Source organism: Oncorhynchus nerka, linkage group LG28, assembly GCF_034236695.1.
Source record: "Oncorhynchus nerka isolate Pitt River linkage group LG28, Oner_Uvic_2.0, whole genome shotgun sequence".
Classification (NCBI taxonomy): domain Eukaryota; kingdom Metazoa; phylum Chordata; class Actinopteri; order Salmoniformes; family Salmonidae; genus Oncorhynchus; species Oncorhynchus nerka.
In genome coordinates, this window is record NC_088423.1 from 45,322,725 (window position 1) to 45,349,237 (window position 26,513).

The 26,513-nt window shown below is 48.1% G+C and overlaps 1 protein-coding gene across 1 annotated transcript in view; it reads left to right on the forward strand.

Annotated features, from left to right (window-relative positions):
* LOC115113283 (melanopsin-A-like) overlaps nucleotides 1-26,513 on the forward strand; it is a 99,020-nt gene that overhangs the window by 48,528 nt on the left and 23,979 nt on the right. The window contains 3 exon segments of the mRNA XM_065012834.1: nucleotides 20,288-20,459; nucleotides 20,629-20,793; nucleotides 25,290-25,397. Of these exon segments, the coding sequence (XP_064868906.1) occupies nucleotides 20,288-20,459; nucleotides 20,629-20,793; nucleotides 25,290-25,397 (445 nt within the window).

Genomic DNA, 26,513 nt, shown 5'->3' on the forward strand with positions numbered 1-26,513 from the left:
AAAGACGGCGGGAGAGAGAGAAAGACGGCAGGAGAGAGAGAAAGACGGCAGCAGAGAGAGAAAGACGGCGGCAGAGAGAGAAAGACGGCGGGAGAGAGAGAAAGACAGCAGGAGAGAGAGAAAGAGAGAGAAAAAGACTGCAGAGAGAGAGAAAGACAGCAGCAGAGAGAGAAAGACAGCAGAGAGAGAAAAGACAGCAAGAGAGAGAGAAAGAGAGAAGAGAAGAGAGAGAAAGACAGCAGAGAGAGAGAGAAAGACAGCAGCAGAGAGAGAAAGACAGTAGCAGAGAGAGAAAAAACAGCAACAGAGAGAGAGACAGCAAGAGAGAGAGAAAGACAGCAGGAGAGGGAGAAAGACAGCAAGAGAGAGAAAGACAGTAAGAGACAGAGAAAGAGAGAGAGAAAGACAGCAGGAGAGAGAGAAAGACCGCAGGAGAGAGAGAACGACGGCAGCAGAGAGAGAAAGACGGCAGCAGAGAGAGAAAGAGGGCAGCAGAGAGAGAAAGGCCGCAGGAGAGAGAGAAAGACTGCAGGAGAGAGAGAAAGAGAATGACAGGAGAGAGAGAGAAAGACAATGACGGTATTAGAGAGAGAAAGACAGCAGGAGAGAGAGAAAGACCGCAGGAGAGAGAGAGAAAGACAGCAGGAGAGACAGAAAGACGGCAGCAGAGAGAGAAAGACGGCAGCAGAGAGAGAAAGACGGCGGCAGAGAGAGAAAGACAGCAGCAGAGAGAGAAAGACAGCAGGAGAGGGAGAAAGACAGCAAGAGAGAGAAAGACAGTAAGAGACAGAGAAAGATTAAAAGAGAGAGAGAAAGACAGCAGGAGAGAGAGAAAGATCGCAGGAGAGAGAGAAAAACAGCAGCAGAGAGAGAAAGACAGCAGCAGAGAGAGAAAGACAGCAAGAGAAAGAGAGAAAGACAGTAAGAGAGAAAGACAGCAAGAGAAAGAGAGAAAAACAGCAGCAGAGAGAGAAAGACAGCAGCAGAGAGAAAAGACAGAGAAAGAGAGAGAGAAAGACAGCAGAGAGAGAAAACAGCAGCAGAGAGAGAAAAACAGACAGAGAGAGAGAGAGAGAGAAAGACAGCAGGAGAGAGAAAGAAAGACAGCAAGAGAGAGAAAAAGACAGAGAGAAAGAAGACAGAAAGACAGCAGAGAGAGAGAAAAGACAGCAGGAGAGAGAGAAAGACAGCAAGAGAGAGAAAGAAAGCAGAGAGAAAAGACAGCAGAGAGAGAAAGACAGCAGCAGAGAGAGAAAGACAGCAAGAGAAAGAGAGAAAGACAGTAAGAGAAAGAGAGAAAGACAGAGAAGAGAGAGAGAAAGACAGCAGCAGAGAGAGAAAGACAGCAGCAGAGAGAAAAACAGCAGAGAGAGAAAGACAGCAGCAGAGAGAGAAAGACAGCAGCAGAGAGAGAAAAACAGCAGCAGAGAGAGAGAGAGAGAGAGAAAGACAGCAGGAGAGGGAGAAAGACAGCAAGAGAGAGAAAGACAGTAAGAGACAGAGAAAGAGAGAGAGAAAGACAGCAGGAGAGAGAGAGAAAGACCGCAGGAGAGAGAGAAAGACCGCAGGAGAGAGAGAAAAACAGCAGCAGAGAGAGAAAGACAGCAGCAGAGAGAGAAAGACAGCAAGAGAAAGAGAGAAAGACAGAGAGAAAGAGAGAAAGACAGCAAGAGAGAGAGAAAGACAGCAGCAGAGAGAGAAAGACAGTAGCAGAGAGAGAAAGACAGTAGCAGAGAGAAAAACAGAAGCAGAGAAAGACTGCAGCAGAGAGAGAAAGACAGCAGCAGAGAGAGAAAAACAGCAGCAGAGAGAGAGAGCAAGAGAGAGAGAAAGACAGCAGGAGAGGGAGAAAGACGGCAGCAGAGAGAGAAAGATGGCAGGAGAGAGAGAAAGACGGCAGGAGAGAGAGAAAGACAGCAGGAGAGAGAGAAAGACGGCAGGAGAGAGAGAAAGACGGCAGGAGAGAGAGAAAGACAGGAGAGAGAGAAAGACAGCAGCAGAGAGAGAAAGAGAGAAAGACAGAAGAGACAGGAGAGAGAGAAAGACAGCAGAGAGAGAAAGACGGCAGAAGAGAGAGAAAGACGGCAGAGAGAGAAAGACGGCAGCAGAGAGAGAAAGACGGCAGGAGAGAGAGAAAGACGACAGCAGGAGAGAGAGAAAGACAGAGAGAGAGAGAAAGACAGCAGCAGAGAGAGAGAAGACGGCAGGCAGAGAGAGAAAGAAAGAGAGAAAGACTGACAGGAGAGAGAAAGACTGCAGAGAGAGAAAGACAGCAGGAGAGAGAGAAAGACAGCAGGAGAGAGAGAGAAAGACAGCAGGAGAGAGAGAAAGACAGCAGGAGAGAGAGAAAGACAGCAGGAGAGAGAGCAGGAGAGAGAGAAAGACAGCAGAGAGAGAGAAAGACAGCAGGAGAGAGAGAAAGACGGCAGAGAGAGAGAAAAGACAGCAGCAGAGAGAGAGAAAGACAGAGAGAAGACAGAGAGAAGAAAGACAGCAGGAGAGAGAGAAAGACAGCAGAGAGAGAGAAAGACAGCAGGAGAGAGAGAAAGACAGCAGGAGAGAGAGAAAGACAGCAGGAGAGAGAGAAAGACAGCAGAGAGAGAGAAAGACAGCAGGAGAGAGAAAGACAGCAGAGAGAGAGAAAGACAGCAGGAGAGAGAGAAAGACAGCAGCAGAGAGAGAAAGACAGCAGAGAGAGAGAAAGACGAGAGAGAGAGAAAGACAGGGAGAGAGAGAAAGACGGGAGAGAGAGAAAGACGGCGGAGAGAGAGAGAAGAAAGACAGCAGGAGAGAGAGAAAGACAGCAGGAGAGAGAGAAAGAGAAAGACAGCAGCAGAGAGAGAAAGACGAGGAGAGAGAGAAAGACAGCAGGAGAGAGAGAAAGACAGGAGAGAGAGAAAGACAGCAGGAGAGAGAGAAAGACAGCAGGAGAGAGAGAAAGACAGAGAGAGAGAAAGACGGCAGAGAGAGAGAAAGACGGCAGGAGAGAGAGAAAGACAGCAGGAGAGAGAGAAAGACAGGAGAGAGAGAAAGACAGCAGGAGAGAGAGAAAGAGAGGAGAGAGAGAAAGACAGCAGGAGAGAGAGAAAGACAGAGAGAGAGAAAGACAGCAGGAGAGAGAGAAAGACAGCAGGAGAGAGAAAGAAGACGGCAGAGAGAGAGAAGACAGGCAGAGAGAGAAAAAGACAGCAGAGAGAGAAAGACGGCAGGAGAGAGAGAAAGACAGGAGAAAGACAGAGAGAGAAAAGACAGGAGAGAAAGAGAGAGAGAAGAAAGACAGCAGGAGAGAGAGAAAGACGGCAGGAGAGAGAGAAAGACAGCAGGAGAGAGAAAAGACAGCAGAGAGAGAGAGAAAGACGGCAGCAGAGAGAGAAAGACGGCAGAGAGAGAGACAGCAGGAGAGAGAAAAGACAGGAGAGAGAGAAAGACAGCAGGAGAGAGAGAAAGACGGCAGGAGAGAGAGAAAGACAGCAGCAGAGAGAGAAAGACAAGCAGAGAGAGAGAAAAGACAGCAGGGAGAGAGAGAAAGACCGCAGGAGAGAGAGAAAGACAGCAGGAGAGAGAGAAGGAGAGACAGAGAAAGACAGCAGGAGAGAGAGAAAGACAAAGGAGAGAGAGAAAGACAGCAGAGAGAGAAAGACAGGAGAGAGAGAAAAGACAGCAGGAGAGAAAGACCGCAGGAGAGAGAAAGACCGCAGGAGAGATTGAAAGACAGCAAGAGAGAGAGAGAGAGAAAGACAGCAGTAGAGAGAGAGAGAAAGACAGCAGGAGAGCGAGAGAGAATGACAGCAGGAGAGAGAGAAAGACAGCAGCAGAGAGAGAAAGACTGTAGGAGAGAGAGAAAGACAGAGAGAGAAAAGACATCAGGAGAGAGAGAAAGACAACAGGAGAGAGAGAAAGACAGCAGGAGAGAGAGAAAGAGAGAGAGAGAGAGAGAAAGAGAGAGAGAAAAGAGCAGGAGAGGAGAAAGACAGCAAGAGAGAGAAAGAAGAAGAGAGAGAGAAAGACAGAAAGAGAGAGAGAAAAGACAGCAGGAGAGAGAGAAAGACAGCAGGAGAGAGAGAAAGACAGCAGGAGAGAGAGAAAACAGCAGCAGAGAGAGAAAGACAGCAGAGAGAGAAAAGACAGCAGAGAAGAGAGAGAAAGACAGAAGAGAGAGAAAGACAGCAAGAGAGAGAGAAAGACAGCAGCAGAGAGAGAAAGACAGCAGCAGAGAGAGAAAGACAGCAGAGAGAGAGAAAGACAGAGAGAGAGGGAGAAAAGACAGCAGAGAGAGAGAAAGACAGTAAGAGACAGAGAAAGAGAGAGAGAAAAGACAGCAGGAGAGAGAGAAAGACAGAGAGAGAGAGAAAGAAGACAGAGAGAAAGACAGCAGAGAGAGAAAGACAGCAGAGAGAGAAAGAGGGCAGAGAGAGAAAAGGCAGCAGAGAGAGAAAGACAGCAGGACAGAGAGAAAGAAAGACGGTATTAGAGAGAGAAAGACAATGACGGTAGAGAGAGAAAGACAGCAGGAGAGAGAGAAAGACAGCAGGAGAGACAGAGAGAGAAGAAAGACAGCAGAGAGAGAGAGACGGCAGCAGAGAGAGAAAAGACAGGCAGAGAGAGAGAAAGACAGCAGAGAGAGAAAGACGGCAGCAGAGAGAGAAAGACAGCAGAGAGAGAGAAAGACAGCAGGAGAGAGAAAAGACAGCAGAGAGAGAGAAAGACAGTAGAGAGAGAGAAAGACAGAAAGAGAGAAGAAAGACAGCAGGAGAGAGAGAAAGACAGCAGGAGAGAGAGAAAGAAGACAGCAGGAGAGAGAGAGAAAACAGCAGCAGAGAGAGAAAGACAGCAGAGAGAGAGAGAGAGAAAGACAGCAAGAGAAAGAGAGAAAGACAGCAGAGAGAAAGAAGAGAAAGACAGCAGCAGAGAGAGAAAGACAGCAGCAGAGAGAAAAGACAGAGAGAGAAAGACAGCAGCAGAGAGAGAAAAACAGCAGCAGAGAGAGAAAACAGCAGAGAGAGAGAGAGCAGAGAGAGAGAAAGACAGCAGAGAGGAGAGAAAGACAGAGCAGAGAGAGAAAAAAGACAGTAAGAGAGAGAAAGAGAAGAGAGAGAAAAAGACAGCAGGAGAGAGAGAAAGACAGCAGGAGAGAGAGAAAGACCGCAGGAGAGAGAGAAAAACAGCAGCAGAGAGAGAAAGACAGCAGCAGAGAGAGAAAGACAGCAAGAGAAAGAGAGAAAGACAGTAAGAGAAAGAGAGAAAGACAGCAAGAGAAAGAGAGAAAGACAGCAGCAGAGAGAGAAAGACAGTAGCAGAGAGAGAAAGACAGTAGCAGAGAGAAAAACAGAAGCAGAGAAAGACTGCAGCAGAGAGAGAAAGACAGCAGCAGAGAGAGAAAAACAGCAGCAGAGAGAGAGAGCAAGAGAGAGAGAAAGACAGCAGGAGAGGGAGAAAGACGGCAGCAGAGAGAGAAAGAGGGCAGCAGAGAGAGAAAGGCCGCAGGAGAGAGATAAAGACTGCAGGACAGAGAGAAAGAGAATGACGGTATTAGAGAGAGAAAGACAATGACGGTATTAGAGAGAGAAAGACAGCAGGAGAGAGAGAAAGACAGCAGGAGAGAGAGAAAGACCGCAGGAGAGAGAGAAAGACGGCAGGAGAGAGAGAAAGACCGCAGGAGAGCGAGAAAGACAGCAGGAGAGAGAGAAAGACAGCAGCAGAGAGAGAAAGACGGCAGAAGAGAGAGAAAGACGGCGGCAGAGAGAGAAAGTTGGCGGCAGAGAGAGAAAGACGGCAGGAGAGAGAGAAAGACAGCAGGAGAGAGAGAAAGACAGCAGGAGAGAGAGAAAGACGGCAGGAGAGAGAGAAGACAGCAGGAGAGAGAGAAAGACCGCAGAGAGAGAGAGAAAGACAGCAGGAGAGAGAGAAAGACAGCAGGAGAGAGAGAGAGAGAAAGACAAAGCAGCAGAGAGAAAAGACAGCAGGAGAGAGAGAGAGAGAGAAAGAGAGAAAGACAGCAGAGAGAAGAAAGACAGCAGGAGAGAGAGAAAGACAGCAGGAGAGAGAGAAAGACGGCAGGAGAGAGAAAGAGAAGAGAGAGAGAGAAAGACAGCAGGAGAGAGAGAAAGACAGCAGGAGAGAGAGAAAGACAGCAGAGAGAGAGAAAGACGGCAGGAGAGAGAAAAGACAGCAGGAGAGAGAGAAAGACAGCAGGAGAGAGAGAAAGACCGCAGAGAGAGAGAAAGACAGCAGGAGAGAGAGAAAGACAGCAGGAGAGAGAGAAAGACAGCAGGAGAGAGAGAAAGAGAGAAAAGAAGGAGAGAGAGAGAAAGACAGCAGGAGAGAGAGAAAAGACCAGCAGGAGAGAGAAAGACAGAGAGAAAAGACAGCAGAGAGAGAGAGAGAGAGACAGCAGGAGAGAGAGAGAAGACAGCAGAGAGAGAAAAAAAGACAGCAGGAGAGAGAGAAAGACAGCAGGAGAGAGAAAGACAGCAGGAGAGAGAAAAGACAGGAGAGAGAGAAAGACAGAGAGAGAAAAGACAGCAGGAGAGACAGAAAGACAAGAGAGAGAGAGAAAGACAGCAGAGAGAGAGAAAGACAGCAGGAGAGAGAGAAAGAGACAGCAGGAGAGAGAGAAAGACAGCAGGAGAGAGAGAAAGACGACAGGCAGAGAGAGAAAGACAGCAGGAGAGAGAGAAAGACAGAGAGAGAAAGACAGCAGCAGAGAGAGAAAGACGGCAGAGAGAGAGAAAGACAGCAGGAGAGAGAGAAAGACAGCAGGAGAGAGAGAAAGACAGCAGCAGAGAGAGAAAGACAGGCAGCAGAGAGAGAAAAGACGGCAGGAGAGAGAGAGAAAAGACAGCAGGAGAGAGAGAAAGACGGCAGGAGAGAGAGAAAGACAGCAGAGAGAGAAAAAGACAGAGGAGAGAGAGAAAGACAGCAGGAGAGAGAAAGACAGCAGGAGAGAGAGAAAGACAGCAGGAGAGAGAGAAAGACAGAGAGAGAGAAAGACAGCAGGAGAGAGAGAAAGACAGCAGGAGAGAGAGAAAGAAAGAGAGAGAGAAAAAGACAGCAGGAGAGAGAAAGACAGCAGAGAGAAAAGACAGCAGAGAAAGAGAGAGAAAGACAGAGAGAAAGACAGACAGCAGCAGAGAGAGAGAGAAAAGACAGCAGAGAGAGAGAGAGAAAGACAGCAGGAGAGAGAGAAAGACAGCAGCAGAGAGAGAAAGACAGCAGGAGAGAGAAAAGACAGCAGAGAGAGAGAGAAAGACAGCAGAGAGAGAGAAAGACAGCAGGAGAGAGAGAAAGACAGAGAAAGAGAGAGAAAAGACAGCAGGAGAGAGAGAAAGACAGCAGGAGAGAGAGAAAGACAGCAGGAGAGAGAGAAAAGACAGCAGCAGAGAGAGAAAGACAGAGAGAGAGAGAAAGACAGCAGAGAGAGAAAAAGACAGCAGAGAGAGAAAGACAGTAAGAGAGAGAGAAAGACAGCAGGAGAGAGAGAAAGACACAGGAGAGAGAGAAAGACAGCAGCAGAGAGAGAAAAACAGCAGAGAGAGAGAAAGACAGCAAGAGAAAGAGAGAAAGACAGCAGAGAGAGAGAAAGAAGACAGCAGAGAGAGAAAGACAGCAGCAGAGAGAGAAAGACAGCAGAGAGAGAGAAGAAAGACAGCAGAGAGAGAAAAGACAGAGAGAGAGAAAGACAGTAAGAAAGACAGAGAGAAGAGAGAGAGAAAGACAGCAGGAGAGAGAGAAAGACCGCAGGAGAGCGAGAAAGACAGCAGGAGAGAGAGAAAGACCGCAGGAGAGAGAGAGAAAGACAGCAGGAGAGAAAGACCGCAGGAGAGAGAAAGACCGCAGGAGAGATTGAAAGACAGCAAGAAAGAGAGAGAGAGAAAGACAGCAGTAGAGAGAGAGAGAGAAAGACCGCAGGAGAGCGAGAGAGAATGACAGCAGGAGAGAGAGAAAGACAGCAGCAGAGAGAGAAAGACTGTAGGAGAGAGAGAAAGACATCAGGAGAGAGAAAAGACAGCACAGAGAGAGAGAAAGACAGAGAGAGAAAGACAACAGGAGAGAGAGAAAGACAGCAGAGAGAGAGAAAGACAGGAGAGAGAGAAAGACAGAGAGGAGAGAGAGAAAGACAGCAGGAGAGAGAGAAAGACGGCAGGAGAGAGAAAGACGGCGGCAGAGAGAGAAAGACGGCAGCAGAGAGAGAAAGACGGCAGCAGAGAGAGAAAGACGGCGGGAGAGAGAGAAAGACTGCAGGAGAGAGAGAAAGACGGCAGGAGAGAGAGAAAGACGGCAGCAGAGAGAGAAAGACGGCAGCAGAGAGAGAAAGACGGCAGGAGAGAGAGAAAGACGGCAGCAGAGAGAGAAAGACAGCAGCAGAGAGAGAAAGACAGCAGCAGAGAGAGAAAGAAGACAGGAGAGAGAGAGAGAAAGACAGCAGGAGAGCGAGAAAGACCGCAGGAGAGCGAGAAAGACAGCAGGAGAGAGAGAAAGACCGCAGGAGAGAGAGAAAGACAGCAGGAGAGAGAGAAAGACCGCAGGAGAGAGAGAAAGACAGCAGGAGAGAAAGACCGCAGGAGAGAGAAAGACCGCAGGAGAGATTGAAAGACAGCAAGAAAGAGAGAGAGAGAAAGACAGCAGTAGAGAGAGAGAGAAAGACAGCAGGAGAGCGAGAGAGAAAGACAGCAGGAGAGAGAGAGAAAGACAGCAGGAGAGAGAGAAAGACAGAGAGAGAGAAAGACAGCAGGAGAGAGAAAGACAGCAGGAGAGAGAGAAAGACAGGAGAGAGAGAAAGACAGACAGGAGAGAGAGAAAGACAGCAAGAGAGAGAAAGACAGCAGAGAGAGAGAAAGAAGAGCAGAGAGAGAAAAAGACAGCAGAGAGAAAAAGACAGCAGCAGAGAGAGAGAGAGAGAAAGAGAGAAAGACAGCAGAGAGAGAAAGAGAGCAGAGAGAGAAAGCAGAGAGAGAGAAAGACAGCAGGAGAGAGAAAGACAGCAGAGAGAGAAAGACAGCAGGAAGAGAGAAAGACAGCAGGAGAGAGAAAGACAGAGAGAGAGAAAAGACAGCAGCAGAGAGAAAGACAGAGAGAGAGAAAAGACAGCAGCAGAGAGAGAAAGACAGCAGCAGAGAGAGAAAGACAGAGAGAGAAAGACAGAGAGAGAAAGACAGCAGAGAGAGAAAAGACAGCAGAGAGAGAAAGAAGACAGAGAGAGAAAGAGAAAGACGGAGAGAGAGAGAGAAAGACAGCAGGAGAAAGACCAGAGGAAGAGAAAGACAGGAGAGAGAGAGAGAAAGACAGCAGGAGAGAGAGAAAGACAGCAGGAGAGAGAAAGACAGCAGGAGAGAGAGAAAGACAGCAGGAGAGAGAGAAAACAGCAGCAGAGAGAGAAAGACAGCAGAGAGAGAAAAGACAGCAGAGAGAGAAAAAGACAGCAAGAGAGAGAGAGAGAAAAAGACAGCAGGAGAGAGAAAGAAGAGAGAGAAAGACAGCAGCAGAGAGAGAGAGAGAAAGACAGCAGGAGAGAGAGAAAGACAGCAGCAGAGAGAGAAAGACAGCAGAGAGAGAAAGACAGCAGAGAGAAAGACAGGCAGGAGAGAGAGAAAGACAGCAGGAGAGAGAGAAAGACAGGACAGAGAGAGAAAGACAGCAAGAGAGAGAGAAAGACAGCAGGAGAGAGAAAGACAGCAGAGAGAGAGAAAGACAGAGCAGAGAAAGAAAGACAGCAGAGAAAGAGAGAAAGACAGCAGCAGAGAGAGAAAGACAGCAGCAGAGAGAGAGACAGCAGAGAGAGAGAAAAGACAGCAGGAGAGAGAAAGACAGCAAGAGAGAGAGAAGAGAGAAAGACAGTAAGAGAGAGAGAGAAAGAGAGAGAGAAAGACAGCAGGAGAGAGAGAAAGACAGCAGGAGAGAGAGAAAAAGACAGCAGGAGAGAGAGAAAGACGAAAGACAGCAGAGAGAGAAAGACGGCAGAGAGAGAGAAAGACAGCAGAGAGAGAAAAGGCCGCAGAGAGAGAGAAAGACTGCAGGAGAGAGAAAGAGAATGACAGTATTAGAGAGAGAAAGACAATGAGAGAGAGAAAGACAGCAGGAGAGAGAGAAAGACAGGAGAGAGAGAGAAAGACAGAGGAGAGACAGAAAAGACAGACAGCAGAGAGAGAGAAAAAGACGGCAGGAGAGAGAGAAAGACGGCAGGAGAGAGAGAAAGACAGCAGAGAGAGAAAGAGAAGAGAGAAAGAGCAGCAGAGAGAGAAAGACAGCAGGAGAGAGAGAAAGACAAAGACAGCAAGAGAGAGAAAGACAGTAAGAGACAGAGAAAGACAGCAAAGAGAGAGAAGAAAGACAGCAGGAGAGAGAGAAAAGACCAAGCAGGAGAGAGAGAAAGACAGCAGGAGAGAGAGAAAGACAGCAGAGAGAGAGAGAGAGAGAGAGAAAAGACAGCAGAGAGAAAGAGAAAGACAGAAGAGAAAGAGAGAAAGACAGCAAGAGAAAGAGAGAAAGACAGCAGAGAGAGAGAAAGACAGCAGCAGAGAGAGAAAGACAGCAGGAGAGAGAGAAAGAGAAAGACAGCAGCAGAGAGAGAAAGACACAGCAGAGAGAGAGAGAAAGACAGCAGGCAGAGAGAAGACAGCAGAGAGAGAAAGAGAGAGAGAAAGACAGCAGGAGAGAGAGAAAAGACAGCAGAGAGAGAAAGACAGCAGAGAGAGAGAAAGACAGAGAGAGACAAGACAGCAGAGAGAGAAAGACAGCAGCAGAGAGAGAGAAAGACAGCAGGAGAGACAGCAGAGAGAGCGAAAGACAGCAGGAGAGAAGAAAGACAGCAGCAGAGAGAGAAAGACAGTGCAGGAGAGAGAGAAAGACAGGAGAGAGAGAAAGACAGCAGAGAGAAGAAAGACATCAGCAGAGAGAGAGAAAGACAAGAGGAGAGAGAGAAAAGACAGCAGCAGAGAGAGAAAGACAGCAGCAGAGAGAGAAAGACAGCAGCAGAGAGAGAAAGACAGCAGGAGAGAGAGAAAGACAGCAAGAGAGAGAAAGACAGTAAGAGAGAGAAAGACAGAAGAGAGAGAGAAAGACAGCAGGAGAGAGAGAAAGACAGCAGGAGAGAGAGAAAGACAGCAGAGAGAGAGAAAGACAGAGCAGAGAGAGAAAGACAGCAGGAGAGAGAGAAAGACAGTAAGAGAAAGAGAGAAAGACAGCAAGAGAAAGAGAGAAAGACAGCAGCAGAGAGAGAAAGACAGCAGCAGAGAGAGAAAAACAGCAGCAGAGAGAGAGACAGCAAGAGAGAGAGAAAGACAGCAGGAGAGGGAGAAAGACAGCAAGAGAGAGAAAGACAGTAAGAGACAGAGAAAGAGAGAGAGAAAGACAGCAGGAGAGAGAGAAAGACCGCAGGAGAGAGAGAGAAAGACAGCAGGAGAGAGAGAACGACGGCAGCAGAGAGAGAAAGACGGCAGCAGAGAGAGAAAGAGGGCAGCAGAGAGAGAAAGACAGCAGGAGAGAGAGAAAGACAGCAGGAGAGAGAGAAAGACAGAAGACGGTAGAGAGAGAAAGACAGCAGAGAGAGAGAAAGACAGCAGGAGAGAGAGAAAGACAGCAGGAGAGAGAGAAAAGACAGCAGGAGAGAGAGAAAGACAGCAGGAGAGAGAGAGAGAAAGACAGAGAGAGAGAAAGACAGCAGCAGAGAGAGAAAGACGGCAGAGAGAGAAGAGAGAGAGAGAAAGACAGAGAGAGAGAAAGACAGCAGAGAGAGAAAGACAGCAGGAGAGAGAAAGACAGCAGAGAGAAAGACAGAGAAAGAGAAAAGAGAGAGAGAGAAAGACAGCAGGAGAGAGAAAAGACAGCAGGAGAGAGAGAAAGACCGCAGGAGAGAGAAAAGACAGCAGAGAGAGAGAAAGACAGAAAGAGAGAAAGACAGCAGAGAGAAAGAGAGAAAGACAGAAAGAGAAAGAGAGAAAGACAGCAGAGAGAGAGAAAGACAGCAGCAGAGAAAGAGAGAAGAGACAGAGAGAGAAAAGACAAGACAGCAGCAGAGAGAGAAAAACAGCAGAGAGAGAAAACAGCAGAGAGAGAGAAAGACAGAGAGAGAGAGAAAGACAGCAGAGAGAGAAAAGACAGCAGGAGAGAGAGAGAAAGAGAAAGACAGCAGAGAGAGACAGCAGAGAGAGAGAAAAAGACAGGAGAGAGAAAAGACAGCAGAAAGAGAGAGAGAAAGACAGCAGTAGAGAGAGAGAGAGAAAGACCGCAGGAGAGCGAGAGAGAATGACAGCAGGAGAGAGAGAAAGACAGCAGCAGAGAGAGAAAGACTGTAGGAGAGAGAGAAAGACAGGAGAGAGAGAAAGACAGCAGGAGAGAGAGAAAGACAACAGGAGAGAGAGAAAGACAGCAGCAGAGAGAGAAAGACAGCAGCAGAGAGAGAAAGACAGCAGCAGAGAGAGAAAGACAGCAGGAGAGGGAGAAAGACAGCAAGAGAGAGAAAGACAGTAAGAGACAGAGAAAGAGAGAGAGAAAGACAGCAGGAGAGAGAGAGAAAGACCGCAGGAGAGAGAGAAAGACAGCAGGAGAGAGAGAAAGACAGCAGCAGAGAGAGAAAGACAGCAGGAGAGAGAGAAAGACAGCAGGAGAGAGAGAAAGACAGCAAGAGAAGAGAAGACAGCAAGAGAGAAAGAGAGAAAGACAGCAGGAGAGAGAGAAAGACAGCAGCAGAGAGAGAAAGACAGTAGCAGAGAGAGAAAGACAGTAGCAGAGAGAAAAACAGAAGCAGAGAAAGACAGCAGCAGAGAGAGAAAGACAGCAGCAGAGAGAGAGACAGGAAGAGAGAGAGAAAGACAGCAGGAGAGGGAGAAAGACAGCAGCAGAGAGAGAAAGAGGGCAGCAGAGAGAGAAAGGCCGCAGGAGAGAGATAAAGACTGCAGGACAGAGAGAAAGAGAATGACAGTATTAGAGAGAGAAAGACAATGACGGTATTAGAGAGAGAAAGACAATGACGGTATTAGAGAGAGAAAGACAGCAGGAGAGAGAGAAAGACAGCAGGAGAGAGAGAAAGACCGCAGGAGAGAGAAAAGACAGCAGGAGAGAGAGAAAGACCGCAGGAGAGAGAGAAAAGACAGCAGGAGAGAGAGAAAGAGAGAGAGAGAGAGACAGCAGGAGAGAGAGAAAGACAGCAGGAGAGAGAGAAAGACGGCAAGAGAGAGAAAGACGGCAGAAGAGAGAGAAAGACGGCAGGAGAGAGAAAAGACAGCAGGAGAGAGAGAAAGACAGGCGAGAGAGAGAAAGACAGCAGGAGAGAGAGAAAGACAGCAGGAGAGAGAGAAAGACAGCAGGAGAGAGAGAAAGACAGCAGGAGAGAGAGAAAGACAGCAGGAGAGAGAGAAAGACCGCAGGAGAGAGAGAAAGACAGCAGGAGAGAGAGAAAGAGACAGCAGCAGAGAGAGAAAGGCCGCAGGAGAGAGATAAAGACTGCAGGACAGAGAGAAAGAGAATGACAGTAGAGAGAGAGAAAGACAATGACAGTAGAGAGAGAAAGACAGCAGGAGAGAGAGAGAGACAGCAGCAGAGAGAAAGACCGCAGGAGAGAGAAAAGACAGCAGCAGGAGAGAGAGAAAGACCGCAGGAGAGAGAGAAAGACAGCAGGAGAGAGAGAAAAAGACAGCAGCAGAGAGAGAAAGACGGCAGAAGAGAGAGAAGGAGAAAAGACAGCAGAGAGAGAAAGACAGCAGAGAGAGAAAACGGCAGAGAGAGAGAAAGACAGCAGGAGAGAGAGAGAGAAACAGAGCAGAGAGAGAGAGAGAAAGAGAGAGAAAGAGAGAGAGAGAGAGAGAAAGACAGCAGAGAGAGAAAGAAGAGAGAGAGAAGAAAGACAGCAGAGAGAGAAAGACAGACAGGAGAGAGAGAAAGACTGCAGGACAGAGAGAAAGAGAATGACAGTATTAGAGAGAGAAAGACAATGACGGTATTAGAGAGAGAAAGACAGCAGGAGAGAGAGAAAGACAGCAGGAGAGAGAGAAAGACAGCAGGAGAGAGAGAAAGACGGCAGGAGAGAGAGAAAGACGGCAGAGAGAGAAAGACGGCAGGAGAGAGAGAAAGACGGCAGGAGAGAGAGAAAGACAGCAGGAGAGAAAGAGAAAGACGAGAAAGACAGCAGAGAGAGAAAGACGGCAGAAGAGAGAAAGACGGCAGGAGAGAGAGAAAGACAGCAGCAGAGAGAGAAAGACGGCAGGAGAGAGAGAAAGACAGCAGGAGAGAGAAAGACAGCAGAGAGAGAAAGACAGCAGGAGAGAGAGAAAGACGGCAGGAGAGAGAGAAAGACAGCAGGAGAGAGAGAAAGACAGAAAGGAGAGAGAGAAAGACCGCAGGAGAGACGAGAAAGACAGCAGGAGAGAGAGAAAGACAGCAGAGAGAGAAAGACCGCAGGAGAGAGAAAAGACTGCAGGACAGAGAGAAAGAAAGACAGAGAGAGAGAAAGACAATGACGGCAGGAGAGAGAAAGACAGCAGGAGAGAGAGAAAGACAGCAGGAGAGAGAGAAAGACAGCAGGAGAGAGAGAAAGACAGCAGGAGAGAGAGAAAGACAGCAGGAGAGAGAGAAAGACAGCAGAGAGAGAAAAGACAGCAGGAGAGAGAGAAAGACAGGCAGAAGAGAGAGAAAGACAGCAGCAGAGAGAGAAAGACGGCAGAGAGAGAAAGAAAGACGGCAGGAGAGAGAGAAAGAAAGACAGCAGGAGAGAGAAAAGACAGCAGCAGGAGAGAGAGAAAGAGAAAGACAGCAGCAGAGAGAGAAAGACAGCAGGAGAGAGAGAAAGACAGAGAGAGAAAGACAGCAGGAGAGAGAAAGACAGCAGCAGAGAGAGAAAAGACAGGCAGGAGAGAGAGAAAAGACAGCAGGAGAGAGAGAAAGACAGCAGGAGAGAGAGAAAGAGGGCAGAGAGAGAGAAAGACAGCAGGAGAGAGAGAAAGACTGCAGGAAGAAAGAGAAGACAGCAGAGAGAGAAAGACAATGACGGTAGAGAGAGAAAGACAGCAGGAGAGAGAGAAAGACAGCAGGAGAGAGAGAGAAAGACAAGACAGCAGAGAGAGAAAAAGACAGAGAGAGAAAGACGAGAGAGAGAAAGACAGCAGGAGAGAGAGAAAGACAGCAGGAGAGAGAGAAAGACGGCAGCAGAGAGAGAAAGACAGCAGAGAGAGAGAAAGACAGCAGCAGAGAGAGAAAGACAGCAGAGAGAGAAAGACGGCAGGAGAGAGAGAAAGACAGCAGGAGAGAGAGAAAGACGGCAGGAGAGAGAGAAAGACGGCGCAGAGAGAGAGAAAGACAGCAGGAGAGAGAGAAAGACAGCAGGAGAAAGAGAAAGACAGCAGGAGAGAGAGAAAGACCGCAGGAGAGAGAGAAAGACGACGGGAGAGAGAGAAAGACTGCAGGAGAGAGAGAAAGACAGTAGCAGAGAGAGAAAGACAGTAGCAGAGAGAAAAACAGAAGCAGATAAAGACAGCAGCAGAGAGAGAAAGACAGCAGCAGAGAGAGAAAAACAGCAGCAGAGAGAGAGACAGCAAGAGAGAGAGAAAGACAGCAGGAGAGGGAGAAAGACAGCAAGAGAGAGAGAGAAAGAGGGCAGCAGAGAGAGAAAGAAAGCAGAGAGAGATAAAGACTGCAGGACAGAGAGAAAGAGAATGACAGTATTAGAGAGAGAAAGACAATGACGGTATTAGAGAGAGAAAGACAGCAGGAGAGAGAGAAAGACAGCAGGAGAGAGAGAAAGACCGCAGGAGAGAGAGAAAGACCGCAGGAGAGAGAGAAAGACAGCAGGAGAGAGAGAAAGACCGCAGGAGAGCGAGAAAGACAGCAGGAGAGAGAGAAAGACGGCAGGAGAGAGAGAAAGACAGCAGGAGAGAGAAAGACGGCAGCAGAGAGAGAAAGACGGCAGAAGAGAGAGAAAGACGGCAGCAGAGAGAGAAAGAGAGAAGAAAGACGGCAGGAGAGAGAGAAAGACAGCAGGAGAGAGAGAAAGACAGTAAGAGACAGAGAAAGAGAGAGAGAAAGACAGCAGGAGAGAGAGAAAGACCGCAGGAGAGAGAGAGAAAGACAGCAGGAGAGAGAGAAAGACAGCAGGAGAGAGAGAAAAAGACAGGGCAGAGAGAGAGAGAAAGAGAAAGCAGGAGAGAGAGAAAGACTGCAGGACAGAGAGAAAGACTGAAGACAGAGAGAAAGAGAGAGAGAGAAAGAAAATGACAGCAGAGAGAGAAAGACAATGAGGGTATTAGAGAGAGAAAGACAGCAGGAGAGAGAGAAAGACAGCAGGAGAGAGAGAAAGACCGCAGGAGAGAGAGAAAGACGGCAGGAGAGAGAGAAAGACCGCAGGAGAGAGAAAGACAGCAGGAGAGAGAGAAAGAGAGAGAGAAAGACAGCAGGAGAGAGAAGAAAGACAGCAGGAGAGAGAGAAAGACAGCAGAGAGAGAGAAAGACGGCAGAAGAGAGAGAAAGACGGCGGCAGAGAGAGAAAGTTGGCGGCAGAGAGAGAAAGACGGCAGGAGAGAGAGAAAGACAGCAGGAGAGAGAGAAAGACAGCAGGAGAGAGAGAAAGACGGCAGGAGAGAGAGAAAGACAGCAGGAGAGAGAGAAAGACCGCAGGAAAGAGAGAAAGACCGCAGGAGAACGAGAAAGACAGCAGGAGAGAGAGAAAGAGGGCAGCAGAGAGAGAAAGGCCGCAGGAGAGAGAGAAAGACTGCAGGAGAGAGAAAGAGAATGACAGTATTAGAGAGAGAAAGACAATGACGGTATTAGAGAGAGAAAGACAGCAGGAGAGAGAGAAAGACAGCAGGAGAGAGAGAAAGACCGCAGGAGAGAGAGAAAGACGGCAGGAGAGAGAGAAAGACCGCAGGAGAGCGAGAAAGACAGCAGGAGAGAGAGAAAGACAGCAGGAGAACGAGAAAGACAGCAGGAGAGAGAGAAAGAAGGCAGCAGAGAGAGAAAGACGGCAGCAGAGAGAGAAAGACGGCAGGAGAGAGAGAAAGATGGCGGCAGAGAGAGAAAGACGGCGGCAGAGAGAGAAAGACGGCGGGAGAGAGAGAAAGACAGCAGAAAGAGAGAGAAAAGACAGCAGGAGAGAGAGAAAGACAGCAGGAGAGAGAGAAAGACAGCAGGAGAGAGAGAAAGACCGCAGGAGAGAGAAAGACCGCAGGAGAGAGAGAAAGAGAAAGACAGCAGGAGAGAGAGAAAGACAGCAGAGAGAGAGAGAGAAGAAAAAGACTGCAGGACAGAGAGAAAAGAATGACGGCAGGAGAGAGAGAAAGACAATGAGCGGACAGAGAGAGAGAAAAGACAGCAGGAGAGAGAAAGACAGCAGCAGCAGAGAGAGAAAGACAGCAGGAGAGAGAGAAAGACAGGCAGAGAGAGAGAAAGACCGCAGGAGAGAGAGAAAGACAGCAGGAGAGAGAGAAAGACAGCAGCAGAGAGAGAAAGAAAGAGAAAGACAGAAGAGAGAGAAAGACAGCAGAGAGAGAAAAGACGGCGAGAGAAGAGAAAGACAGAGAGAGAGAAAGACAGGCAGGAGAGAGAGAAAGACAGAGAGAGAGAAAAGACGGCAGGAGAGAGAGAAAGACAGGCAGAGAGAGAGAAAGACGGCAGAGAGAGAAAGACGGCAGGAGAGAGAGAAAGACGGCGGCAGAGAGAGAAAGACGGCAGGAGAGAGAGAAAGACAGCGGGAGAGAGAGAAAGACAGCAGGAGAGAGAGAAAGAGGGCAGCAGAGAGAGAAAGAGAGGAGAGAGATAAAGACTGCAGGACAGAGAGAAAGAGAATGACAGTAGAGAGAGAAAAGACAATGACGGAGAGAGAGAGAAAGACAGCAGGAGAGAGAGAAAGACAGCAGGAGAGAGAGAAAGACCGCAGGAGAGAGAGAAAGACAGGAGAGAGAGAAAGACAGCAGGAGAGAGAGAAAGACAGCAGGAGAGAGAGAAAGACAGCAGGAGAGAGAGAAAGACAGCAGGAGAGAGAGAAAGACAGCAGCAGAGAGAGAAAGACGGCAGGAGAGAGAGAAAGACGGCAGCAGAGAGAGAAAGACGGCAGGAGAGAGAGAAAGACGGCAGGAGAGAGAGAAAGACGGCAGGAGAGAGAGAAAGACAGCAGGAGAGAGAGAAAAAGACAGCAGCAGAGAGAGAAAAGACAGCAGGAGAGAGAAAAGACGGCAGGGAGAGAGAGAAAGACAGCAGAGAGAGAAAGACAGCAGGAGAGAGAGAAAGACAGCAGAGGAAAAGAGCAGAGAGAAAAGACAGCAGCAGAGAGAGAAAGACAGAGAGAGAAAACAGAGAGAGAAAGACAGAGAAAGACTGACAGCAGAGAGAGAAAGACAGACAGCAGAGAGAGAAAAACAGCAGCAGAGAGAGAGAGCAAGAGAGAGAGAAAGACAGCAGGAGAGGGAGAAAGACGGCAGCAGAGAGAGAAAGAGGGCAGCAGAGAGAGAAAGGCCGCAGGAGAGAGATAAAGACTGCAGGACAGAGAGAAAGAGAATGACAGTATTAGAGAGAGAAAGACAATGACGGTATTAGAGAGAGAAAGACAATGACGGTATTAGAGAGAGAAAGACAGCAGGAGAGAGAGAAAGACAGCAGGAGAGAGAGAAAGACCGCAGGAGAGAGAGAAAGACGGCAGGAGAGAGAGAAAGACCGCAGGAGAGCGAGAAAGACAGCAGGAGAGAGAGAAAGACGGCAGGAGAGAGAGAAAGACAGCAGGAGAGAGAGAAAGACGGCAGCAGAGAGAGAGAAAGACGGCAGAGAGAGAAAGACGGCGGCAGAGAGAGAAAGACAGCGGGAGAGAGAGAAAGACAGCAGGAGAGAGAGAAAGACAGCAGGAGAGAGAAAGACAGCAGGAGAGAGAAAGACGGCAGGAGAGAGAGAAAGACAGCAGGAGAGAGAGAAAGACCGCAGGAAAGAGAGAAAGACCGCAGGAGAACGAGAAAGACAGCAGGAGAGAGAGAAAGAGGGCAGCAGAGAGAGAAAGGCCGCAGGAGAGAGATAAAGACTGCAGGACAGAGAGAAAGAGAATGACAGTATTAGAGAGAGAAAGACAATGACGGTATTAGAGAGAGAAAGACAGCAGGAGAGAGAGAAAGACAGCAGGAGAGAGAGAAAGACCGCAGGAGAGAGAGAAAGACGGCAGGAGAGAGAGAAAGACAGCAGGAGAGAGAGAAAGACAAGACAGGAGAGAGAGAAAGACGGCAGGAGAGAGAGAAAGACAGCAGGAGAGAGAGAAAGACGGCAGCAGAGAGAGAAAGACGGCAGAAGAGAGAGAAAGACGGCGGCAGAGAGAGAAAGACGGCGGCAGAGAGAGAAAGACGGCAGGAGAGAGAGAAAGACAGCAGGAGAGAGAGAAAGACAGCAGGAGAGAGAGAAAGACGGCAGGAGAGAGAGAAAGACAGCAGGAGAGAGAGAAAGACCGCAGGAGAGAGAGAAAGACCGCAGGAGAGAGAGAAAGACAGCAGGAGAGAGAGAAAGAGGGCAGCAGAGAGAAAGACCGCAGGAGAGAGATAAAGACTGCAGAGAGAGAGAAAGAGAATGACAGTATTAGAGAGAGAAAGACAATGACGGTAGGAGAGAGAGAAAGACAGCAGGAGAGAGAAAAGACAGCAGGAGAGAGAGAAAGACAGGAGAGAGAGAAAGACAGCAGGAGAGAAAGACAGCAGAGAAAAGACAGCAGGAGAGAGAGAAAGACAGCAGGAGAGAGAGAAAGACAGCAGGAGAGAGAGAAAGACAGCAGGAGAGAGAGAAAGACAGCAGGAGAGAAAGACAGAGAGAGAAAAAGACGGCAGAAGAGAGAAAAGACGGCGAGAGAGAGAGAAAGACGGCAGCAGAGAGAAAAGACAGCAGGAGAGAGAGAAAGACAGCAGGAGAGAGAGAAAGACAGCAGGAGAGAGAGAAAGACAGCAGGAGAGAGACAGCAGAAAGACAGAGGAGAGAGAGAAAGACAGCAGGAGAGAGAGAAAGACCGCAGGAGAGAGAGAAAGACAGCAGGAGAGAGAGAAAGACAGCAGCAGAGAGAGAAAGAACCGCAGAGAGAGAGAAAAGACAGCAGGAGAGAGAGAAAAGAACGGCAGGAGAGAGAGAAAGACAGCAGGAGAGAGAGAAAAGACAGCAGGAGAGAGAGAAAGACAGCAGGAGCAGCTCCAAATTGACAACACTATTCTGTCTAGCACGCTAATGGGTGACATGCTGGAAAGGACCTTAAGATCTCTCTTTTCCTCCTTTCTCTACCACTTTCGCACTTCTTCCCCATCCTCTCCCTCCCCCTTTCTCCCTTACCCCCGCCCCCCTTTACCTCCCCCAGGCGCCTATGTTCCAGAGGGCCTGTTGACCTCCTGTTCATGGGACTATGTGACCTTTACCCCATCAGTGCGTGCCTACACCATGCTGCTCTTCACCTTTGTCTTCTTCATCCCCCTCATCGTCATCATGTACTGCTACTTCTTCATCTTCAGAGCCATACGTACAACTAACAGGTAAGTGGATTGGATACAAGAGAGCTGCTCTAGAGATAACACTGAACGTGTGTCCAATTAAATTAAATTGAATTAAGAAAGTGTGTTGTAAATGACTGAAATTGGATTCTCTGAAACATTTCAAATTTCTCACATTTCACATTTATTTTCCTGTGTGTGTGTCTCATAGGGCTGTAACCAAGATCAATTGCAATGGGAGCACCAGAGACTCAATTAAGAGTTTCCGTCGGCTGAAGAATGAATGGAAGATGGCTAAGATTGCTCTGATAGTTATCCTCCTCTACGTAATCTCTTGGTCCCCATACTCTGTTGTGGCCCTGACTGCATTTGCAGGGTGAGTGCTTTTGAGAGGTACTGTATTTTAACAAAACAGTGACTGTCTTAATGGAACTCTAGAAAGCTATTTGGTATCACATGCACTTATATCAGTCATATTGCATCTACAGAACTGACAGCATAAAAGCTTAGTGCTTAGTAAGAGAGTACAACATAATCAATTAACTAGAATGACACTTTCACCCACGGTTTGTCCAAAGAGAGCTAACCCAAGGCCACGCCTCCAACAGGCCACACCTCCAGAACTAGGCAAGTCAATTAATAACAAATTCCTATTTATAATGATGGCCTACCAAAAGGCCTCTTTTGGGGACAGGGGCTGGAATATTTTTTTAAAATGTAGGACAAAACACACATCACGACAAGAGAGACACCGCAACACTACATGAAGAGAGACTCAAGACAACAACACAACAACACAGCATGGCAGCAACACATAACAACACAGCGTGGTAGCAACAGAACATGACAACAACACGGTAGCAACACAACATGGCAGCAGCACAACATTATAGCAGCACAAAACATGGTACAAACATTATTGGGCACAGACAACAGCACAAAGGGCAAGAAGATAGAGACAACAATACATCACATGTCAGTAAGAGTAAGAGTGTCAATGATTGGTCTTTGAATGACGAGATGGAGAGAAAACTGTCCAGTTTGAGAGTTCTTTGCAGCTCGTTCCTGTCGCTAGCTGCAGTCTAATAGGCTGCCGCCGCTACATTTCCCCCTCCTAAGGGTTAGTCATCCCTGACAACCCCGAAATCCAACACAAAGTCCTGAAACCTGGACAAAGGGTCTTCAGTGGCTGCGTTGTGATTGCCGTGGGGTTGCCATCCTGACCTTGAGACGGGAGCCTGCGGCAGCAGCACCCTGGTGGCTGTCGCAGAGTCCCATTCTGACCTTGCCCCTCAGGTGAGGAAACCGCTGCGTTGTCCAATGGTCCAGGGCTGTGAGGAGTAACCAACATCTCACCCTCTCTTTCCACTTCATGAGGTGTATGAGGTTGGTAAGGCGCCAGACGATCCTGATAGAGGCCCATCACTCGTCCATGAGTTCAAAGCTGGCTGCAACACACCATGTCAGAAAGTCGCTCCGGAACCATGCATGGGCCTTCCCAGTGACTCATTTGTTTCGGGCTCAGACCACGCTTGCGCCGGGGGCTGTATACCCACACTTTTTGGGCAGTCTGGAAAGGCTGACCTCGACAGAGGGTGTTGTATACCTTCTTCTGCTTTACCCCTGCTTCTGTCAAGCGATGCCGTGCAAAGTCGTGGGCTGTTTCTAGGCGCTGCTGAAGGTGGTGGAGGTACTCCAGGAGGTCTTCCAAAGGACTAATCTACTGGAGTTCGTCGTTTTCAGTCAAACATCAGAACTGCTGGGGTGCATCCAGTGAACACCTGCACTGCTGAATGATAGGCCCACAAGACCAATGGCAGATGTCGGTCCCAGTCTTTCTGGTCATTGAAGGTGAGAGTGGCCAGCTGTATCACCAAAGTCCATATCGCCAACACCTTAGCTTCAAAATTCCATCCCAGATCACTGTGGAGTTCTTGCGGTGCTCCAAACTGGCAGAACATCTCCTCCACCAGCTTTTTGGCAGTGGTTGTGGTGCCCTGGTCGGGGGGCGCGTAGGCCTCTGGCCACTTGCTAAAATAGTCGACGGACACAAGTACGTATCGATTGCCTGACTCTGTCACGGGAAAAGGACCCAGGATTCCACACCAACCTGCCCCATGGGAGCCCCCCACCTGATTTTGCTGCAACAGGGCATATGCGCATACAGGTGTCATAGACATGCACATACTGTTCCGTGTCTTGGCTGCAGCCAGCCCAGGAGACTTTCCTTTGGAGGAGTTAGAGGGTCTTTGTGTACCCGAAGTGGCCTCCCCACACCGATCCAGTGAACAGCTCTGAGGTCATGGGCACACATGGAATAAGGCACCAGCAACTGCCACACCACAGAGTTGTGTTGTGTGTTTGTTCCATTCATCTTCGAAAACAACACCCCTTTGTGAATGGCAAGGTTGTCCCACTGGGAGTAGTAGGCCATGATTTCGGGCGACAGGGGTAAGACTCTGTTCCAGGCAGGCTGCTGGCTGAGCACCAACCAGCCCCCGGACAGTTGCTAACACCGGGACACCTTCCTGCTCCCTCTTCAGGTCTTGGTCATTCCAGCCCTCCAAGGGTGCTGAGCTTCAGTCTGCTTCTTGAATTGCCACCGCTGCGGGCAGGAAACCCTCCTTTGTTCCAAGTGTGGTCAGTGCTTGCAGTCTTGCTCTTCACATGACCGGCGAGACAATGCACCAGTGTTTGTGTGAATACGACCAGCCCCGTGCTGCATCTGGTAGTCATACTCCTGTGCCTATTCTAACCAGCGAGCCACCTGGCCTGTGGTTCTCAGAAGTTGAAGAGGCAGGTGAGTGAGGCATGGTCCGTACAGAGGAGGAACTGGGTCCCGTAGAGGTAGGATCGGAAATTATGGTGCATTGACCACAGCCAACAACTCCCGCCGGGAGAGACACAGTTGTTGCGCTCGGTATGGTTGAGGCTTTGACTGTAGAAGGCCACCATCCGTTCCCCATCCGGCCAGCAAAAGAATGAACCCAATGCCCACATTGCGGGCATCTGTGTCCACAATAAATGGGTGCTGGGGTTTGGGCTATGCCAGAACTGGAGAATTGAAAAGGGCCTGAAGCAGTTTACGAATACTGCCACGCAGTCATCATGCCAGTCGAACCGCTGATCCTTGTTTGTAATGCGGTGTAGAGGGCTGGCTACTGTTGCAAAGTCCTTGATGAACCTCTGGTAGTAAGAAGCTAGGCCAACACAGCTTCTTAACTCAGAGAGATCCTAATGGTTCGGCCAGTGCTGAACTGCCACCAACTTGGGGTGGAGCTTGAATATTGCATGCCGAATGGAAAGTAGTTCCTCACTCAGATTTGCCAGAGATCCATACGGCATGCACAAGGAGGTTGTTCAGTTAGACCACACACCTGTTGCAGGGGATTGTGACCGGCACTTGCTCCATAAGACGCTCGAAGGTTGGTGCAGCGTTGCAGAGCCCGAAGGGCATCACAGTGAACTGCCACAGTCCTTGTCCAATTGAGAAGGTGGTCTTCGGCCTGGCTTCAGGGGCCGGGAGGGGATAGGAATCCTTCCTGGTCACATGGTTCAGCTGCCTGTAGTCTGCGCAGAAGCACCATGAGCCGTCCTTCATCAATGACAAGAACTACAGGGGCTGCCCAAGGGCTGTTGGATGGCTTGATGAACCCTGTCTCAGCCATCTCCCGGATCTTCTGCTTCGCTATCTCTCTTTTCGCCAGTGGCACGTGATGGGGCCGCAAACGGATTGTTGCCAGTATCGATAGAGTGGTGGACTAGACTGGTTCTCTGGCATTCTTTGTCTCGTGGTGCAAAGACATCCACCAACTCTGCAAGCAGTGCTTCCACCTTATCGCACTGCTCAGACTCCAGCCCTTCCAAACACATCTTCCCTAGTTCCCGCACAGCTTGTTGGGTAGCTTCCGAAGGTACGTACATCGTGCAACTGGTCACCTGCTGGGGCACACACAACCTCTTTAGCTGCTCCTTCTCATCTGGGGAAGGATCTTTGTGGGGCCGTCTGCTACAAATTCCTGCCGAGTCACCTGCGGCTGCCGTTGCCTTTTTCCACTGCTCTGCATCCCATAACGGAGTCTTTCATCTGGGGTTTAAGCATTCCAACATCTAGGCATGCTCCCACTTGACTGAGGAAATCCAACCCTAGGATGTCGTCATCTTGAATATCGGCTGACCAGAGCTCTTGCTCCACCGAGACGTAGGACCTGAATTTGAGGCAGTTTTATACAGCATGAAAACAATCCTGCAGCAATAGGAAATGTGAATTATTATGTGGATTATAATTACTAAATATTTTTGTAAGGATTACTACATTTTTCGTAAGGGAAAATCAAGTCAGAAATATCAAAGAGGAAATTACAAACTTCAGAAGCTTTTTTAAACCTCAAATGCACTTCAGGGTAAAAATGTAATGTGTTGCAGGAAAGTTCTCCTGCAACATGGTGATGAAATTAAGATCCTACATCTGTATACTGTCTGTATGTCCGTGAGCTCCCCTGTCACAGTGCAAAGACACAGGAAATGTACAACTTGTAGTGCATTTGAGGTTTAAAAAGGCTTCTGAAGTATTTCCACTTTGAAATTTCTGACTTGATTTTCCATTATGAAAAATGTAGTAACCTCTAAAAATGTGTTGTAAATTATTATGTGGATTATAATTCATAATTTCCTATTGCTGCAGGAGTGTTTTCATGCTGTAGAAAATTAAATCTGTATACACCCACTTATAAAATCACTTCTTTCTATACAAATACTACAATGCCGCAGCGACATTTTCAAACCTTGACCATTCAGGTACTTTATATATTGTATTATTCTGCCTCACAGCTTACCAACCTTCTCTTCCTGTCTTCTCCATGTCTCCTGTAGGTATGCAGATTTTCTGACCCCATACATGAACTCAGTTCCTGCTGTGATCGCCAAGGCTTCAGCCATTCACAACCCCATCATCTATGCCATCACCCACCCCAAGTACAGGTACCGCAGTCTTGCTGCCACAAAGATTAAAGATCAAACCTATTGGTTGCATTATGAGTCAAATCTTCTTACGCAGCCAAACCCCATTTGGGAATTCCATTGAGCAACAAAAGTCAAAGAGCTATTTTTCCGTTTTGTATTACACCAATGTGATACTACCCCAGTGAACCATTCCATCCCATGAGAATCTATCAAATCTGAGAGACAGGAAGGGTATAACCCCTGCTAGCTAGCGATCAGACTAAACTCTCCACTCTACAATCACTCAGAAACCTGGATATTAACTCAACTGGACATCATTATAATATTCTCACCACACAGGAAGGATTCTAAATGAATATATAGGGGACCTAGATTCTTTACCACTGTGTACTTTTTGGTTTTTAGTAATTTAGGTTCACTGCTCAAGGTAAATTATTGCTTATGTGTTGGATGTACACTACCGGTCAAAAGGTTTAGAAAAACTACTCATTCAAAGGGTTTTCTTATTTTTTTACTATTTTCTACATTGTAGAATAATAGTGAAGACATCGAAACGATGAAATAACACATATGGAATCATATGAAAAAAAGTCTTAAACAAATCAATCAATTTGAGATTTGAGATTCTTCAAATAGCCTCCCTTTGCCTTGATGACAGCTGGCATTCTCTCAACCAGCTTTATGAGGTAGTCACCTGGAATGCATTTCAATTGATTTCTTTCCTCCTTTAATGCATTTGAGCCAATCAGTTGTGTTGTGACAATGTAGGGGGGCATACAGAAGATAGCCCTATTTGGTAAAATACTAAATCCACATTATGGCAAGAACAGTTCAAATAAGCAAAGAGAAACGAAAGTCCATCATTACTTTAAGACATGAAGGTCAGTCAATACGGAATATTTCAAGAGCTTTGAAAGTTTCTTCAAGTGCAGTCGCAAAATCCATCAAGCGTGATGATGAAACTGGCTTTCATGCGGACCGCCATAGTAATGGAAGACTCAGTTCATTAGAGCTACCAGCCTCAGAAATTGCAGCCCAAAGAAATGCTTCACAGAGTTCAAGTAACAGACATATCTCAACATCAACTGTTCAGAGGAGACTGTGTGAATCAGGCCTTCATGGTTGAATTGCTGC